Source organism: Culicoides brevitarsis, chromosome 2 (assembly GCF_036172545.1).
Source record: "Culicoides brevitarsis isolate CSIRO-B50_1 chromosome 2, AGI_CSIRO_Cbre_v1, whole genome shotgun sequence".
NCBI lineage: Eukaryota > Metazoa > Arthropoda > Insecta > Diptera > Ceratopogonidae > Culicoides > Culicoides brevitarsis.
This window is the reverse complement of record NC_087086.1, coordinates 18,582,333-18,601,195: the sequence shown is the minus strand read 5'-3', so window position 1 is coordinate 18,601,195 and position 18,863 is coordinate 18,582,333. Positions and strand designations below refer to the sequence as shown.

At 30.9% G+C, this 18,863-nt stretch overlaps 3 protein-coding genes across 6 annotated transcripts; 2 read left to right on the top strand and 1 right to left on the bottom strand.

Moving 5' to 3' along the window:
- Positions 1 to 7,759: 7,759 nt before the first annotated feature.
- Positions 7,760 to 8,944, top strand: LOC134830959 (uncharacterized). Its single transcript, XM_063844577.1, has one exon. The coding sequence runs from the start codon at positions 7,836 to 7,838 to the stop codon at positions 8,928 to 8,930; it is 1,095 nt and encodes a 364-aa protein (XP_063700647.1). The 5' UTR covers positions 7,760 to 7,835; the 3' UTR covers positions 8,931 to 8,944.
- Positions 8,945 to 9,017: 73 nt separating this feature from the next.
- On the top strand, positions 9,018 to 10,330 carry LOC134829701 (ribosome biogenesis regulatory protein homolog). Its single transcript, XM_063842920.1, has 2 exons — positions 9,018 to 10,004; positions 10,070 to 10,330. Exons 1-2 carry the CDS (start codon positions 9,109 to 9,111, stop codon positions 10,221 to 10,223), a joined length of 1,050 nt encoding a protein of 349 aa, XP_063698990.1. The 5' UTR covers positions 9,018 to 9,108; the 3' UTR covers positions 10,224 to 10,330.
- Positions 10,322 to 18,545, bottom strand: LOC134829700 (carcinine transporter-like). Of its 4 annotated transcripts, XM_063842916.1 has the most exons (10): positions 18,525 to 18,545; positions 18,278 to 18,447; positions 14,071 to 14,556; positions 13,826 to 14,015; positions 13,724 to 13,770; positions 13,582 to 13,661; positions 12,213 to 12,344; positions 11,713 to 12,150; positions 10,981 to 11,049; positions 10,322 to 10,928 (listed from the first exon to the last, which is right to left on the bottom strand). In XM_063842916.1, exons 2-10 carry the CDS (start codon positions 18,367 to 18,369, stop codon positions 10,399 to 10,401), a joined length of 2,064 nt encoding a protein of 687 aa, XP_063698986.1. In that variant the 5' UTR covers positions 18,370 to 18,447; positions 18,525 to 18,545; the 3' UTR covers positions 10,322 to 10,398. The 4 variants fall into 4 exon arrangements, with proteins under 4 accessions (XP_063698986.1, XP_063698987.1, XP_063698988.1 ...); XM_063842917.1 differs by lacking the exon at positions 18,525 to 18,545 and having other exon boundaries at positions 18,278 to 18,519; XM_063842918.1 differs by lacking the exons at positions 18,278 to 18,447; positions 18,525 to 18,545 and adding an exon at positions 16,657 to 16,737.
- Positions 18,546 to 18,863: the final 318 nt, after the last annotated feature.

Below are 18,863 nucleotides of genomic sequence, written 5' to 3'. Positions count from 1 at the left end.
TTAAATCACGAATTCCAAACTATTTTGAGTATTTAGGATGAAATAGTTTGCAAATTTGCGTGATAATTGAAAAGTTGATGGATTAGAGAGGCGTGAAAATGTGTCAAAAAAATCGGTTGGGAACAAAAAACGAGTTTCATGTGCAAAATTTATCCTTTCCAAGTCGGAAATATTGAAAACCATTCACAATTTTGCAAGTACAAACACAGGAAAAGCAGTAAACAACAACAAAAAATGAGCAAAAAATGCGGAAAATCGCTTACAGCAGCATTTAAAAAAGAAATTTTACGAGGTATTTTCAGACAGTTTTTCAGATAATATGAAACACACAACAACAACAAATATCTATTATGCGTTTGAACATAAAATTTTTCACGAAATCGTTTAGAGAGGCGAGATGTAAAAGTTGGTCAAGAATCGTCAATGCAGGATTTTTTACGGGACTTGGGCGCCTTTTTGCTATGCGAATTGTTTAAATCACAAAGAGATTAGAATTTTTTATTAAAATTCTTTTTTAAATTTAAAAACTAAAAATATTATGAAAAACTGAAAAATTCTGTAAGAGCTGAAAAATCTTTAAGAGCTGAGAAGTTGTTAGATTTTTAAAAAAATCAAAATTAAGCTGAGAAATAATTCTTTAGAAGCATGTTCGAAGATTTTTTAATAAAAAAATAAAAACTAACAAACTTTTGAGAAAAACTAAAAAGTTTTAATGAGGGCTGAAAAGTCTTAATAGCTCTTTAGAAACTGTTAGATTTAAAATTAAAATGAATATTTAAGTTTTTATAGTAAAAAATTTAAAAACTAACAAATTTTTGTTAAATCTGAAAAGATTTTATGAGAGCTGAAATGATATTAAATGGCTTAAAAAATGTTAGTTTTACTAAAGCAAGCAAAAAATCATCAAAAGAAACTTTTAAAATTACTTTTTTGATCTTTTTCGAAAAAAAATATCAAAAACTAACAAAACTTTGCAAGAGCTGAAAAATTTTCTAGAACTCAAAAAATGTTAGTTTTATAAAAACTGATTAAAAATCATTAGAATAGAGCTTCCTATTCATTTTTTAAAGCTTTTATAACACAATTTTTAAAAACTGACAAATTTTTAAAGTCGAAAAAAAAAAAAAATCTGTAATGACAGACGTCTAAAAAATCACATTCCTGTGTAGGAGAAAATTTCTGTAAATAAAACAGATACCCACAAAAACTCATTCATACACGTAAACAATCAATTGGATCTGAACGTGATCGCACGTAGTTACATGTTCGTTATTAGAGTTTTGTTCGTGCGAGAAAGATTTGCTTCTGTTGTTTTTCATTTATTTTTTATGGACTGCTACCTCGCATTCGGTGCTGCTATGCAATCTCTCGTTCATTTCCATGTGCAACTGGTGTTCGATATTGTTTGATTTTATGTTCGCTCATTTTTTGTTCGTTATAAAAGCAAAAAAAAAAAAAAATGGACAGAACAATTTGCAAGTGAAAAGTGGGTCGATCGATGGACGAAATAAATGGTTATTTTTATCATTTTTTTTTCTAATTTTTCATTTTTTTTCTCTCGTTACAGAGAATGTTCCCTTAGCAATGGGCAAAGCTGCGCGGCGGTCTGTTGCGAATAATCCGTCGACGCCATCATACTATGACACGTATATAATTCAGCCGAAAGGGAAGACATCGACGACATCAGCAGCGGCAACAACGACAAAAATTCCTCCCACAACATCCGCCTATTATTCGAAAGCGGCAATTAATGCAACAGCGAGGTAAGAAATTAAATGTTAAAGGAAAGAGGTTTTTAATAAATTTTTCTGTTAATTACAGCTCATCGAATAATGGAACTTTTCATCACGGTAGAAATGCAACAAGTGCATCGACTCCCACGACAACGCGCTCGTATAGCAGCAACAAGACTCCGGAGCAGCTGGCTGCTGAAAGAGCTGCTGCCGAACGCGAACGAATACGGGAAGAATTTTATGCCACGTACGATGTCATGACAGGCGTGCGAATTGCCGCCACTCTCGGTTGTTTCTTTGCTTTTATGGTTTTTCTAATCGCTTACAAGAGTCGAAATAAGGATGATGGAATGAATGTAAGTATTTTTCTTAAATTTTTATTTTAATAAAAAAAAAATGATTTAACATTTGTTTTGAATTTTTTTAATTTAAAAAAATTACTGAAGTCAAAAAATACAAAAAAAAAATTTTATTAAATTAATTTTATTAAATTTTTATTAAAAAAATTTATTTCTTTTTAAATTTTTTTTTTATTTTTTAATAAAAAAATGTTTTTTTTAAAATTCAGTAAAAAATATTTCAAACGAATAAAAAAAATATTTAAAAAAAATCTTTTATATTCAATTTATTAAAAATTGTTTCAAATTTTTTAAGTTTTTGTTTCTTGTCTCAACCAAAAAATTAAAAAAAATTATTAAGGCATAATAAAAATTACAAAATTTGAAAGTTTTATTGAAAATAATTTTTTTTAAATTAAAAATATTTTTCATATGTGACTGGTTCAACTTTTAATTTTTTTTTTATGATTTCATATATTTTTTTTTTATTTTTCAAATGAATTCCATTTAAATTAACTAACAATTTATTTTAATTATTTTTTAATAAAATTAAATATTTTAAAAATAACAAAAAGTTTATCAATAGTTTTTTAGTCATTTTATATTAAAAGCTTATCAATTTTTCCTTTAAAAAAATATTTATTATTTTTTTAAATTTGAAAAAGAAATTTAAACAAAAAATTAATTTTGGATCTTATGAAAATAATTAAAAATATTTCATTTTAGGATCCTGATGTCGCTGCGACAACAGCAACTTTAGTACAAGAAGAGGAAGAACGCGAAGAACAGGAAGTATGGGAAGCCACTCAACGAGCGATTTACGAAGCGGAATTAGATTTAGACTTAGACACGTGTGAAAATCGGTCACGCAAACGACCCCGATTGTTATCTTTAGGAAATCTAAATGTGCCACCTACATCGTCAGCATCGACGGGGCGTTACGAGCCCACATTACGATTTTCCTCTGTCGGAGGCGGCTTCGGGTACAATGGATTACTAAAACCGCCTCCCTTCCGTCGCTATTCTGCAGCTTCTTTCGTGAGTTACGATCGATATCGTCGCGGAAGCATCGTCACAGTTGGTCCCTTGCGAAAACGCAGCACTTCCATGGAGTCTCCGAGAGTTTCTTGTGCCTCGAATCGCGTGCTTACAACAACCACAAATGCGACAGAAAAGGCCTTTCGACGTCACAAAACTGGGAGTGATAGCGACGGGGACGAAGCGGATGACGAATTCGAGCAAATCACGGTGACAGCAGACATCAACCATCCGCCATCGACGTTCCTGAGTGTGCCCAAGGGACAAGATTCGCGTCGCAGTAGCGGATGTACGTGTTGCAGCACGGAATCCTCGTTCCTGGAACGTCGATGTTCGGCAATGTCGTTGGGCATCACGTCGTTGCCGGGCGTTTCGCGTCGTTCGAGTTTCCGCGACGACATCGATCTCGAAGCAGGTTGCGTTCATGGCGCCCAAACGATTGTTCAACAACGACCCCATACAACGCACGCAACGACACATATCCATCCGGAAATCGAAATTATCAAAGCGACGCCGCGAACTTCGCCGAATCTCAGTGCGAGCGATCGACAATCAATGCCGATGGGAATTGAGTTGAAACCCCTGACGACGACGACGACGCAGCAACAAACGCGTCGTGCGACAATCAGCGTAGCGAGTGATGACAAAGGATTTGACTACATTGCCGAGTATCCGGATGAAGTTGTGGTAGAAAAACCCCCGAAAGCCGTCGTCGTGGAAGAAAAAAGACAACAACAGCAAATAACGCCAGATGGACGGGCGCCACTGGCATCACTGAGTTCCTTCAAACTCTCGTCAGCCGATTGCAATGACTCGATCGAGTTACAAAGTCTCGGCTCGGATACGGTTTTCGACGATTATTATGCCGACACGGAGGACGATATGGATCCCCTGAGTACGGATAGCGACGAACTGAGTGACGAATGTGTTGGCGCTTCGGCGGGCGGCGTGAAAAGAAAAACGGAACCAAGTCCGCGAAAGTCGATTTTGAAAAATGCCGCGACAACGGCAACGACAACTAACACAACAACCGCCAACTCAACCGATAGTAATAATAAATGTACTTGTGATTCTATAACTATAAGTCATGCCGGCTCTAGCGGCACCGGTAGTGGTTTAACTACCAACGAAATTATCATAGTTAGTGATGGTAAGGGCAACAAAATAGGGATTTTACCAAGATTTAGCTCTAATTCTATTAGTATAATAAATACGGAAACATTCGAAACAAAAGCAATCATCGAAAGACATGAACCCGAACCAAATTCGACACGCACCTCGTCGTCGCAGCCATTCACGACGGTCAAATTTCCCGCCTCAACGACCACAATTGCGCCAAGTAACCCGGATCCGTGCGGCGGCAGTGACACAAATCTCCAGAAGCATCGCGCGAAAAAACTCAAAAAAATCCAAGAGGAACAGGAACGCAAACGACCTGCCAGCACAATGATGAATTACTCCCTCAGCACGTTGCAGAAGAAAATTTGGGGCAGTAGCGTGGCACGCGCCAAAAAAGATCCCGAATCCGACAATTCCAATGACAAAACTAGCAAATTAAGCAAAACGAAGGCAAATAACAACAAAAAACCATCAAAACCCTCGGACAGCAACAGCAGCAATAGTCTCGATGAAGTAATGCCGGCAGCGGAATCCGAGTCGAAGGAAAATTCAGACAGCACAAATCGACGACATGACATCGTAGTACGCGACTTGAGTCCTTGCGTGGTGCTGGAATTGCCAATTCTTGCGGCGCAGGGCGAATCGAAGGAACGTGAAGAGGAAAGACAGGAGAAGGAACTCGCCACGAGCAATACACTCGATCCGGAAGCTCCAAGTACTTCCAGAAAATGGTCACGAGAGACTTTGTTTTAAGAAAAAAATTGCCAAAAAAAATATTGAAGAAGCTTAAGATGGTAGCATTTAGACTAGAAAATATTAAAAAAAAAATATTATTTTATAAAAAGAAAAATATCAAAAAAAAATGAGGCCAATATTTTATAATTTAATGGAATTAAGAAAAATTCCCATCATAACTTTAGAAGAAATGGTGATAAATGTTACAGAAGTTACAATAAAAAAAAATAAATTAGAATCTATCATCAAACAATCAATCAAAGAGCTCAAAAATCTAGTCATAGGATTCATTTAGCTAAAAAAAAATAACTTTAATTTTAATACAAACGGATTTGAAACAAATCTTTTTTTCTACTTCATCTCTACTTTATCTATAGAAAAAATAATGAAAAAAAAATTGAAAAAAAAAATAATTTAAATTTTTTCTTAGTACCTATTAAATTTAAAGAAAATAATTCTTTATCTGTGATTTTCTTTTTTTTTCTCTCAATGGATAAGTGGAAAAAAAAAAAAAAAAAAACTAGAAGAATGTTAACAATTTTCTGTATTTTTTCAATCAATCAATCAATCGATGGTTAGGCTATTATAGATAAAAGTGTAAAAAAAGAAAGAAAATGAAACGTAGGAACGAAAGTTAATTATAAAAAAAAATACTTAGAAAAAAATCAAAAAGTTGTTAAAAAAATAATCTTAATGATAAAAAAAAGAAGAATTTAGATGGACATTCAATCAATCAATCAAAGATATACTTTATAAAGAAAAAAAAACTTTTTAAACACAGCACATGCCTTCTTCACACCTTTTATAATAGAATGAAAAAGTGCAATGTTCAACAACCTACTATCGATACCTCTACCTCTTAAGAAAAAAAAATATGAAAAAATCGAAACAATTTTCCTCTTCTGTCAATTCTTTACAATAAAAATACACACTTTTTGTACTAAACTCTCTACTATATGAAAAAAAATCTACACAAGAAAACTCTCTCCCGTCAACGACTACGCGCGCGAACTTTTAATTAGATTAAAATGAATGTTCAACAAAAATTATAAAAGTTTTCTCTTCGTTTTATGATAATTGACAGGTTTTTTTTCACGGATTTCGCTAATCTCTCTCGGTAATTGAATGAAATTGTTCGCGTTAAGCTTTATCAGAAGTTGCAAAACTTGTTCAACAGAAATAATAAAAAAAAATATAACATGTATTTCAATGTAAAAGATGTAAAAAAAATAAAATATTATTAGCAAACCTTAAATACTAAAATTACAAAACAGAAGAAAAATAATTAAAACTAAATAGAACTAAAAGAAAATGAAAGAACTGTACTTCGAAAAAAATAAAAAAAAATAAATTTATAAAAAAAATAATAGACTAGCAATCTGTGTTTATTCAAAAAAGAGGAAAAAATAATTTTACATAAAAAAAAACTAATAAAAGTTGTTGAAACAAATAAAAAAATATAAATGATAACAGAAAAATATTACTTGTTGAGCAATTTTCAAACAAATGCCTTTTTATATAGTTATATTTATATACCTAACAAAAAAATATAACGATTGGAAATAAATCAAACAACAAAACGAACTAGATTCTATGTGAAAAATATTTATCTGATCTCTATATTACATTTTTTTATATTCATCTTCTATATAAAAAAAAACAAACAGGAATAACAATTAAAAATAAATAAAAACAATATCAATTAAAATATTTTTTTTGTAACACTTTGCGATTGAGTCCTAAAAAAATACGTGAAACTAGCAATTTTTTCGATAATAATAAAAATTCGTTATTTTTCCGTCCATTCTATATTTATGAATAAATACTAATCTTTAATACTTTTTTCTTATTTCAATAAAACAAAAAATAATAATAAACTTCTTGAAAAAAAAATAAACTAAATAGTGCTAAAATTGTTTAAAAAAGTGTAAAGTAGAGAACAAAATTAAACAATAAGAAAATAATTATTAAAAAAAAATCATGAAAAAAGAGAGAAATGTTATAATTAATATTTATTTAGTTATTTATTATTAATTAATTAAAGAAAATATATTTAATTAATTATAAATTATTATATTTATTATTAATTAATTATATATTAGCGTTTAGCAATGAAAAACTGAAAAAATATATTTAAAAAAAATATATCAAAAAATAAAAATAGAAACCACAACCAAAAAAGATATAAAGTTATTATTATTAAATGAATAAAAAAAACAAGAGAATAATTTAAAAAAGTAAAAAATAGATATGTTATTTAGAGAAAAAAAAATATAAGAAAAAAATCGTAGACATTTAAATTGAAGAAAAAATGTAAAGAAAGGCGTTTTTGATTGAAGTTTGAATGTAATTCAGTATCAAAAAATAAAAGAAATAAAAAAAAATATTTGAAAGGTCAAAATTATATTAAGAATGATTGAAGTTGATCGCGTTAGGTTAAAATAAAAATGAATAAATATAAAAATGAGAGAAATAAAAAAAAATTAATAGAAAATTTAATGACTTTTAATGGAATTTGAGGATTTTTATGCAGGTAAGAAAAATTCAACGTCTAAAAATTTTGAATTTTGACGTTTTAGTTTTGAGTTTCTTTGGAAAAAATGCATTTTAAAGGATTTGGATGTCTGTCTGTTAATTATTTTTATGATTTTTTTCAAAATATTTTTAAATACAATTTAATTTTCTTATCAATTTAATATTTTTTGTTAGAAAAAATACTCAAAATCAAATTCTTTTTTAAATATTTTTTTTATATAAAATGCGCTCACATCCCTTTTCATAATTCAAAGTCAAATTATTCTTTTTGTTTACATTTCAAAAGACGTGAAATTCATCAAGTTTTCGCTCTTGTCGGCACACATTTTCCCGTAAAATGGACCCAATCGAAGATGTCAAGCCGGAAAAAGAGAACGAGGTCCTTCTCAACATTCGACAGAAGAATCGTGACGACCTGCACAACGTTCAGCACAACAAACGTTTATCCGCCGTCGATCGTCAACGTTGCGGCTTAACAGAAATCGTCGCCAACATCCAAGAACACGAACTTCTCACGGAAAAAGATGTTGCTGGCTTGTCATCTCGCATCAAACGAAGAAAATCTGCAACTCCAACCGACTTGAAACGTCTTTCTGCTGCTTTTTTACACGATCCCGCGAACATCGAGGCCTTTTCAAAAATTCCCGGTGCCCTGAATGTCGTTGTGAAGGAACTCAGTGGCAACGAAATCGAAAATCAAGTGTTGGCAGCTGAAGTTTTGTGCAATTTGGCACTCGGAGAAGACGTTTGTTCGAAAAAAATCGCACAAGCCGCTGGTTCGTACTTGATTCTTTACTTGGATTGTGTCTCGAATAAATTGTTGGTCGAAACTTCATTGTGGGTCATTCAGAATTTGTTGTTGTCCGGCGAAAAAACAAGAAAAGTACTCATCGCTCAAGGATTACCGGAGAAATTAGTGACGTTAATGGAAACAAAAGACGATGACTTACGAAATTTATCGGAAGAAACATTCGCAATGCTGGTCGTTGAGGCATTCAAAGACTTGCCAGAGGAGTTTTTATCGAAAATTCTTCCAATATTAGTGAAAATTTTGCATCACAATTCATCTGGAGTGTTTTTTGCGGTTTACTCAACCTTAATGGAGCTGAATTTCGTAACGGATTTTGGACTTCTCTCATCAATCGTGCAATTTTCTACTGAAATTCTCATCCAAGACACTTCTTCCAACTGTTTAATGGCTCTAAGAATCATCGCAAATGCTTTGGAAGTCACAAATGGAAACGAAATCCTCGTAAATTTGGTTTCTGAAACGATTTCTCGTCAAAATTCGTCTTTGGCGAACATTGTAAATAACATAATTTCAGTAGATAGTGAAAAATTGAGTCAAGAATTGTTTTGGTTCCTGTCCGTTCTCAACAAATATTCGAATTTAGACCTTTCACAGCTCAAAATTCCCATTAAATATTTATGAAATAAAAAAATTCTATACAATTAACGATAATTTTGAATTCTGTCATATTGAGTCGCTCATGCGACATTTTCTTGTCGCCAACACGTGTTTTACGAAAACAAAACAAAAGGTGTTGGAACGAGTGTTTTATTAAATTTTCATTGAATTTCGCCCAAATTTAATTTATTTTATCCAAAAAATGGATATCGTTCAATCAGTTCTGCAAAAGGAGCAAGAAGAGCTCGCGAAATTCAAGCCAATTACGGTCGAAAAGAAGGAAGAAGTTGCTCTCGACTTGGGACATCTTCTTTGCACGGATGCCAATGACTTGGATGAGGCTCGTTTGCGTGACGACACAGACAACTACTTGCTCGAATTGACGCGCGACAACACACAATTGCTCCTCAACGAGATCTGGAAGCTCGAAACGGAACGCATCGACGAAGAAATTGTCGCAAAATTGCCGGAACCGAAACTGCCGCTGCCCCGAAGTCGCAAATTGCCGGAACCGAAGCCGCTGACACGCTGGGAAAAGTTCGCCAAAGAGAAGGGCATCCAGAAAAAGAAGAAGGACAAGAAGGTGTGGGACGAAACGATGGGCGACTGGGTGCCGACATGGGGTGCGAAACGCGCTAAAGTCGAACAACAGAAGGATTGGTGCATCGAAGTGCCGAAAAATGTCGATCCGATGACAGACATGTTCGAGAAAAAGGCAGACTTGAAGAAGGAAAAAGTGGCGAGGAACGAAGTGAACCGCATGCGAAATATCGCGAGAGCGGAAAAAATCGCGCTTCCACGTGCCGGCATTGTGTCAGCTGATGCCGCGAGTTCGAAGCAACTTTTGACAGCGGCAACTATTGTGAAAGCATCCACAGCATCTGTGGGTAAATTCCAAGAAAAACTGCCCAAAGAAAAGGTTGCACGAGGAATTGGCGTGAAGGAATTAATTCCAGGCATGAAACGCAAGCGACCCATAACAGACAACAAGAAAGAACGCGAAGTCAATTTGGAGCTAGTGACACAAATTTTGAACAAAAAACCCAAAATTGACCTTGAAAAGGCAATTTCAGTGCAGAAACGTGAAGCGCGAGAGGAGTAAGTCACATTTTTTCATTAAAATTATCAAATATTTGCTAATGAATATTAAAATTTTATTTTAGACGTGAAAATTTGGAACACACAAACGTCGATTCAAAGAAAGGCGGAAAGAAAAAGGGAAAATCAAAGGGCGGTAAAGGCAATAAAAAACCGAAAGGAGGTCAAGGAGCACGAAAACCTGGCAAAAAGTCATCATTTGGTCGTAAACGAAGATAAATTGCTGCCTTTTACCTTTCTAATAAACATTAATTACGCGCTAAGATGTTAAATATACCCGAAAAAATTCAAAAATATAATTTTTTATTATATTTTCTATCTAAAAAAACAACATTTTAACAATTTTTGTGAGAGAGACTCCCCTCTCATTCCTAATTTTCTGCCTAAAAAGCTGCTAAATCGATTTTCCTTCGACATCTTCTTCGTTCGTCGTCTTCTTTTTGTTAACGCGATGCGCTCCGCAGCACGGAAAACTCCAAAATTTCTGATCTTTTCCGAATTCTTCGCCATCTTCCATTGTCTGTGGCAGTTCACAGTTCAAACTTTCCGGCAAATATAAGCAAAATAATCCTCCAACAATTCCCACGATTCCGAGCACTATCAACGGCAACGATGTCGAAAAATTCGCCAAATACACGACAAATGGCGCAATGAGACTTGCCACGTAGCCCATGATGTGAATCAACGTGATGCCTTGCCCACGCACGACAGTCGGAAGTAACTCGGCAGCGTATTGACATCCCAAGTTGTACGAAAAATTGGCAGAAGCACGTCCGAGAATCGCTAAAGCTGCGGAAGAAATACCGAAAGGCACAACAGCAGCAAGTAAACTAAAGATGCCGCCGATGAGTAATGCTCCGACGGAGGGCCAACGACGTCCCCAGTAGTCGATCATGAAGATTAGCAGCAAATCCGATGGAAGTTCTGTCGGAAAAAGTCGCGTGAAATTTGATTTTTTGAAGGATTTTTTACTTACCGGTCGCTGTTCCAAGAGTATGGGTGATCCATAAATCCATTCCGAGGGATCCAACGTTCCTTGCGTGACCTAAAAAATTAATTTTTTAGAAAAAAAAATTAGACGGCACCAATTATTTTTGGTAAAAAAAAATTCTAAAATTTAAAAAAAAAATAATTTGAAAATTTTTTAGGTTGAAAATTGTATTTTAACCTAAATATTTTTCTAAGAAAATATTTTTCTAAAAGTAGTAACTGAACTGAAAATTTTTATTTGTAGAACAAAAAGTATAAAATTATTTTTTAATTAATTAAAATAATTATTTTTTTTAATTCTGAAAAATCATTTGAAATTCTAATTTAATTACATTTAAATTATTTTTTTTTATTTAAAAAAAAATTAATTGAGTTTTTGATAAAATTTGTAATTTAAATTATTTTTCTGCTTTAAATTTTTTTTTTTGAATCAAATTTATTTATTATTTTTTTTTAATAATACAACTTGAATTTTTTTAATTTTTAAAAATTTTTAAAAAAATTTTCATTTAAATAAATTTATTTTTTTTTTGTTCAAGAAAAATTCTAAATTAAAAAAAAAATAATTTAAAAATTTATTATGTTAAAAATTGTAATTTAATTTAATTTTTATTTTCAGAAAATATTTTCCCAAAAGTTACTGAATTTTTCGTTCAAAAAATTTTTGTACAAAAAAATGATATAATTTTAAAATTTTAAGTAAAATTTTATAATTTACCGTCAAAAACGAGCGATATTGTCATCCACATAATAATGAGCAAAATAGTAATATTCCTAATTCGTGGAGTTTTGAACAAATCCAGCATCGAATAACTTTTATGCGCTTCCTCGTTCTTCCGCATCGCCTTACAACTCTCCTCAAATTGATCATAAACACTCTGATCAACCTCCTTCCGATTCATCTTCGCAATATGCTTCATAATTCGTATCGCGCGATCGATTTTTCCCTGCGACACCAACCACATTGCTGACTCGGGCACGACATAAGGCGTCAAAATCGCAAGCAACAAAGGCGCTGACGTGAGTACCGCAAACAACCGCCAATCCAGTAAGTATAAGGCAAGGAATGGCAAAGCACATGCGGCTATCGTGAAAAATACAGCAATGGATAAATTGGCAATGTACGTTCGCCATTTCACGCCTGTGTACTCAATAACTGAAAAAAAAATTTATCGGGTTAATTTTTTTCCGCAAAATTTCATTTTTTTAGGTACTTACTTAAAATGTAAATCATCGTGTAGACGTTGTCGTAAGCGAATCCAACGAAAAACCGACAAATTGCGAAACCCCAGAAATCCGTCACATAAATTGTTACAATGCCAGCCACACCTCCGACCACAGTACAGCCAACTAAAATGGGGAAATTAAGACAACGGCATATGGGTGATAATGATGTAACGATTTAATAAAACTGTCGAAAATGATTAGCCTTTGTCACACATGCAGCGCAGCACACGCATAAAACGCACACGTGACGCGAAAAATGTGTCGTTGACCTTCTTTTTTAATGAAATTTTTAGATTTTTTTACAAAAAAAAAAATAATTTTATTTAAAATTTTCAGTTTTGACTCATTTTTGGGCTCAAATATTGCTTTTTAGAATTTCAAAAGAAAATTTAAAAAAAAAAATAAAAAATATTAAAATATTTTTTTATTAGATTTTTTTTATTATTAAAATTAAATTCTAAATTAATTTAAAAATCAAAAAATATTAAAATTATTATTTCCTTTTTTTTCATTGAAATTTAATAAATTAATTTAAAAAAAATGTAAATTAATAAAATTAATAATTTTTTTTAATCATGAAATATCATTTAATTTAATTTAAATTATTTTTTTTTCGTTCAATTTTTTAATGTAAAAAATGGTTAAAAATTCTCATTTGATTTTATTTTTTTTTATTTTATTTTAAGTAAAATAAATTTTTGTGAATTTTAAAATAAAATAAAATTCTTTTCTTTCAATTTTTTTTTTTTCATTTAATTTTTAAAAAATTCTAGCGATATCATTTGAAAATTTATTATATATATATTTTTTTAATTTGAATTATGCTTGATTTTTTCAAAAAATCTCAAAAATTAAAAAAAAATAAATTACAATTAAATTATCATTTTTTTTAAATTTTGTAGTAAAAATAATTTTAATTTTTGAGAAATTTAATTTTTTTTATCTTGCAGAATCATTAAAATTTATATTTTTTTTATCATTCGTGAATTATTTGAATTCTCAAGATATTAAAAAATTCTCTTTAAATGAAATTTTATTTTTTTACAAGGAAGAATTCTTATCAGTGAAATATGTAAATTTAATATTTTTGTTTAAATTATTTTTTTAAAAAACTTTTAAAAAACTTTAAAATTTTCAACTTGAAAATGAACGAGAAAAAACAACTGAATTGTATAATATAAACAAATAATAAAAACAAAAACGACGTAACTTTAACAAAGACAATCAATTAATTAATTGATATATTTTGATATTGATTTGCGCGTATATCGACTTCGTTTCATCAAATCTCAAACGTCACACGCTTTGAAATTATGTAAATAAATATTTCTAGATTTTTTTTTTTATTTCGTCAACTCACCTAATGCCGGAACTCGCCCGTAATGATCGGAAATCCATCCGAAAAATAATCCTCCCACAATTGCGCCGACATAAAAAATACTGTGTGACACGAAAAAAATGAGGAAAAGTCGTAAATTTCCATTAAAGAGGAAAAAATTTACCTTTGTGCCAAGTTTGGTAGGAATGCTTGATCGCAAACCCAATTGAGCTGAAAAATATTCGTTTAATGGTCAAAAATGCCGGAAAAAAGGACAAATTTTTACCTCTGTTGCTATTGTCGGGTATGGAATATCACTAAAAACGTAAGTATAACCATTATCACAGTTTTTTACAGGCCACGTGCGATTCGGCTGTGTGATGCCTGCTTCAATAATTTCTCTATAGTTAACATCGTACATCTGGCACTTGTTTATTTTACCGTCATCTGGGTCGAGGGGGATACTTATCGATATCCTACAAGTTAAAAATTAGTTAAAAAGTTTATTTTTTAGTGGAAATTCGAGCTCACCTCTCATCCTCGGTCAAGTTAAAGTAATCCAGTTCAGGCACATTGCAGTAATACTTGCTCGGCACGAGCGTGATGAACATTTGTGCGAAGTAGACAAAGGCAAAGAAGAAACAAAAGGGAATCATAACGATGAAAATGAGTGCCTGATAGCGCCCGCAATCGCCAACGTGCGGCAAAAATTGATCAAAATCCATGGCAATAAATTGCGATTGGTCATCGATTTGTTTGGGGATGTCGCTGTCCTTGGTGCTGTCGGCAGCGGTGCTGCTACAACTACTGAGTTTCGTGATGTGCGTCCCGCCATTGATACTCGTTGCATGATTATTTAAACTATTATTTGTCATAGATTCCAACTTTATTTCGATTGTATTGTTATTGGCCGTGTCATTGTTCGGAGTTGTCGTCGTTGTCGTTGACATTCGCTTGACTTCCGAATCAGTCTTTTCTACCTCGTTGTCTGCCATCACTTGTTTCTTCGAGGATTTTCTGACATTCAAAAATAAAAAAAAATTAGTGGCACGTTTTTTTACGTAAAAAAATATTTTTTGAGGGTTGCAACTCCGTTAAAAGCTCAATCTCAACTAAAATTTGCTCTTCTTTCGCGTAAAGATTTATCGAGACAAAAAGAGCGATCAACAATTTATTTCAATTAATTCGTATCGAAGCTATTGATTCGCTTTAAAATGCTCTCGCGCACTCACTCATTCACTCGCTAAACTGGAAGAAGCTGCCAAGAATGATGTAAGAGCGTCAAAATCTCGCACTTCATTCACTTATCTTATCTAAAAAAAAAATTTTGTTGACGAGATTTAATTCTAGTACCGGATTGTCTACCGCAAATAATTAATCAAGCGTAATTTTTGGTGAGTTATTTGTTGAGTCAGGGTCATAAACTCATAAATTTTCAGGGCCAGGCTCCTCAATTTTTTTTATTTTTTTTTGTAGAAGTGAGGAAATGACGATTCAACGAAACAACGAGGAAATTGCTAATAAATGAGAAATGTGTACGTTTTTTTGCAAGAAATCTTTTGGGAATTTGTCTTTGTAGCAATGTTTAATCAAACAACGGCAAATATTGGGCAATGATGAAGCAATTCAACTGCAGAGAGAAATTTTTAGTATAAATTTGTATTCAAAGTCGAATTACGACAATGAAAATTTCACGTAAGATATTTTTTTTTACAATTTTTAAGCTTTCATGTGTTTGATTTATTGAAAATTTACGAAAAATTTTTTTAAAAAATATTTAATTTTAATTCGACGAGTCGAAAAGTCCAATGTAAAAATATATTTTATCAATTAAATTTTAAAAATACTATTTAACATAAAAAATAAAAAAATGTACTTAAAATATTAAATTAAATTTAATTTTAAAATTTTTAATTTTTTTTTAATGTTATTGATGCTTAAATTTGGAAAATTTGTTATTTTAAAATCTTATTTTTAATCATAATTGCTAATGTTTGGTCAAGTTTGTACAAAAACCGATCCGATTTATTAAAATTTTATATTTTTAATAATTCTCAAAGCTCAAAAATTTTTTAAAAAATATCAAAAGTGAAAATTTGACAAAAATTTGTTAATTTTACATTAAATAGCTCTTAAGTGCATTAAAATTTTTAATTGAAAAATTTCAAAAACTTAAAAATCTTGCTAAATTTTTATAAATTTTAACAAAAAAAAAAAGAAAATTAGAACTTAAAATATATTTTATGAAAATTTTAGTTTTTTTTATTTAAACAAATGAAAATAATTTAAAAATTTTGATGATTGTTCATAAAATTATTTCGAAAAATTAAAATTTAATGTAAACCTTTCCGAATCGTCGAATTAAAAAATTATTATTAAATTTATTTTTCAATTTTAATTTAATTTAATTTTTTAAACAATAATTTTATTTTATTTTTTTAACATCATCAAAAAACTGCACTTTAGTTGTTAAAAAAAATTTTGTGTATCACATCACACTCGACAAATATTTTGATAGATTTGATGATAAATGACACGAAACTATCTTGATTGACATTATTGATGGTAATTTGCATTTCTTTGTTGTGGCAAAATAAAACAATTCAATTAAATTTGCATTTACGAGCAACAACATGGAGCGCCTCGCCAAAGTGATGATGATGAAAAATGATGCACAAAACATTTATTTGATTAGTCGTCGTCGTGTGTCTTCGGCGTCGAAACATCTTCATTTTACACTTTTTGAGAGAAATTTTTACTCTCTTTCTCTAATTCACACACCCTCGTCTCGTCACATGGCAAATATTTACATCTTTGCGGAACTTTTATTTAATGTGAGTATTTTTTTTTTGTTTACTTTTTGTCTGGTAATTATAAATTTTTCACTTGATTTTTTGAGTTAATTTGATTTTTTGCATTTTTTTTGCAGCGGAGATTTTTTTTCAGACTTACGGAAGCAGATTTGTGATTAATTTTTGTTTTGGTGACGGAGAAAGAGAGCGAAGAAAAATTATATTTAAATTTTTATGACATTTTCGCACGTGAGGTTTTTAAATAAACAAACAACACACTCGCTCGCACACATTTTTTTCGATGCGACAAATGATGTCCAACTACCTTCATGTTGAAAAACGGAGACAAAGCTGGAAGTCGAACGACACGGAGCGAAGGAAAGACAGCGCTCTAGGTGTTTCAGTTACCGAACAAATATTATGACTGCGCAAAAATTCTGTTTGAAATGCACTTGAACCTACGTGTTTCCTCCTTTTTCCGACGGTTTCCGTATATTTCGTGTCTGTGTGCGAGTGTCTGAGCATCGAGAAAGCATAGAAACGTCGTACAGCCGAAGAAATTTTAGGCGAATGTTGCGGCCGTTGTTGCAGTAAAACAATCAGAAAACAGCTGGGCGACGTGTACAACGGGGGGCAAGTTGTGTAGACAGAAGCTACAGTTCGACTTTGTGTGAGTCATAGCCGGCTTTTCTTTGTGTTTTTGTTGCTCTTTACCTTGCCCGACTGAAGAATTAGACGAAAAATCAAATCGAATGCTGAGGTTATTTAGAGTCAAAAATAAATAAAATTATTGTTATTAAGGAAACAACGTCTGTTGTTTTGATGTAACCGCGGGCAAAGTTTCAAGTGCATTCTATTTCGGAATAAAAAATGACTTTTTTCAATAAATATTTAAAAGTTTTGACAATTTTTCTTTCTGAAAAATTATATTTTATGAAGTTTTTGTGCTAAAATATATTTTTCACTTTTTTATTCAGTTAATTAATTTAAATTTTTTTTTAAAGTAAAATTTCAATTTTTTTGAGAAATTAAAGATTTTAATTATTATTAAAATAATAATTATTTAATTAAATAAAATTAATGTCCGATAAAAATTAGAAATCAGTTTATTTTTTTTTATTTTATTAAAAAAATTATTTTAATTATTAAATCATTAATTAATTTATTTTTATTTAAATTATTAAATTTTAATTATTTTTAATAAGATTAAATGAAATTAATTAATTAAATTAAATTTAGGTAAATTATTTAGTTTGATAAATTCTAAAATTTTTAAAAGTTATTACAAATTATTTTTTAAACTTCTAAAAAATTTTATTATTTTTTTTTATTATTTTTTAATTTAATTTAAATTATTAAAAATTATAATTAATTAAAAAATTATTTAAACAAAAATAATTTAATTTAAATTTTATTAAAATAACTAAAATAAATTATTTTAAAATTAAATTAAAAATAATATTTTTTATTTTAGGAATTAAAATTTTAAATAAAATTTGAATAAAAAATACACTCAAGTCATCGAAATTCTCCTCAACTAATTTTTAAATCAAAAAAATTTCTTTTTCAAGAACATACAAATTTCGTCTATTGAGACATGAGTCATAAATATTTTTCCCTCTCTAAGTACCGTACACCGAAAAATTTCACCAATAATTCGAAAATTCAACGTCACACAAGCAGCAACTTGACCTTGACTCTCGTACATTAAAAAAATAAATATTTCGGAGCCTCATGAATAATAATATGTGGGGTAAAAAAAAAATGTTTCAACAATTTAACACAACGACGACGACGACGATGTGCGACACTGCCAAATAAATGTGGCTTAAACGTACATAATTAGTTCGTTGGTTGTAATTTATTGTGTGCCATGCTCGTCACAGGGGAATTCTTTTATGATTATTGGCGTGTTTAAAATATAAATTAACGACTTGCTAACTTACACGTTACTTTTACTACAGTCTCTTCTTGGTTGTTGTGGAAAATTTCCAAGTAACGCCGAAGTTTCTTCATTTTTCTGTGTTTGTGGCTCCATTTTGTCTCGTTTTTGTGCCGGAATTCACTTTGTCGATGCGACTGTCGGACGAATACTAAGTTGAAAAAGTGTTGATAACTTAAATAAAGAGAAAAGAAAGAAAAAATCTGAATTTTAAACAATTTTTTTTTGTCTTTTGAATAAATTTTGTTTACTGTATTTAATAGATAATCAGCTGCCAACTGAGTCAAAAGTCATGTTTTGCTACTAGAAGTGTCGTAAATTTTTATCTAATCAATTTTGCGATAAATTTTGATTAATTCCAATCGTCGTCGATACGTTGCCAAAGGAATCTCCGACCCTTTTGGATTTTTTAATTTTTTTTTTTTGCATGAGACACTCTCACGTCATGCCATATTAAGTAATTGTTTCTGATAAATAGTCATGTCGTGCATTTTATGATTCCCATAAAACATATTGCAATGTTAATTTTCGATGCAATTCACGATTCGTTCTTCGTATTGCCGCTCATTGTTGTGTCTTAATAGGTCAGT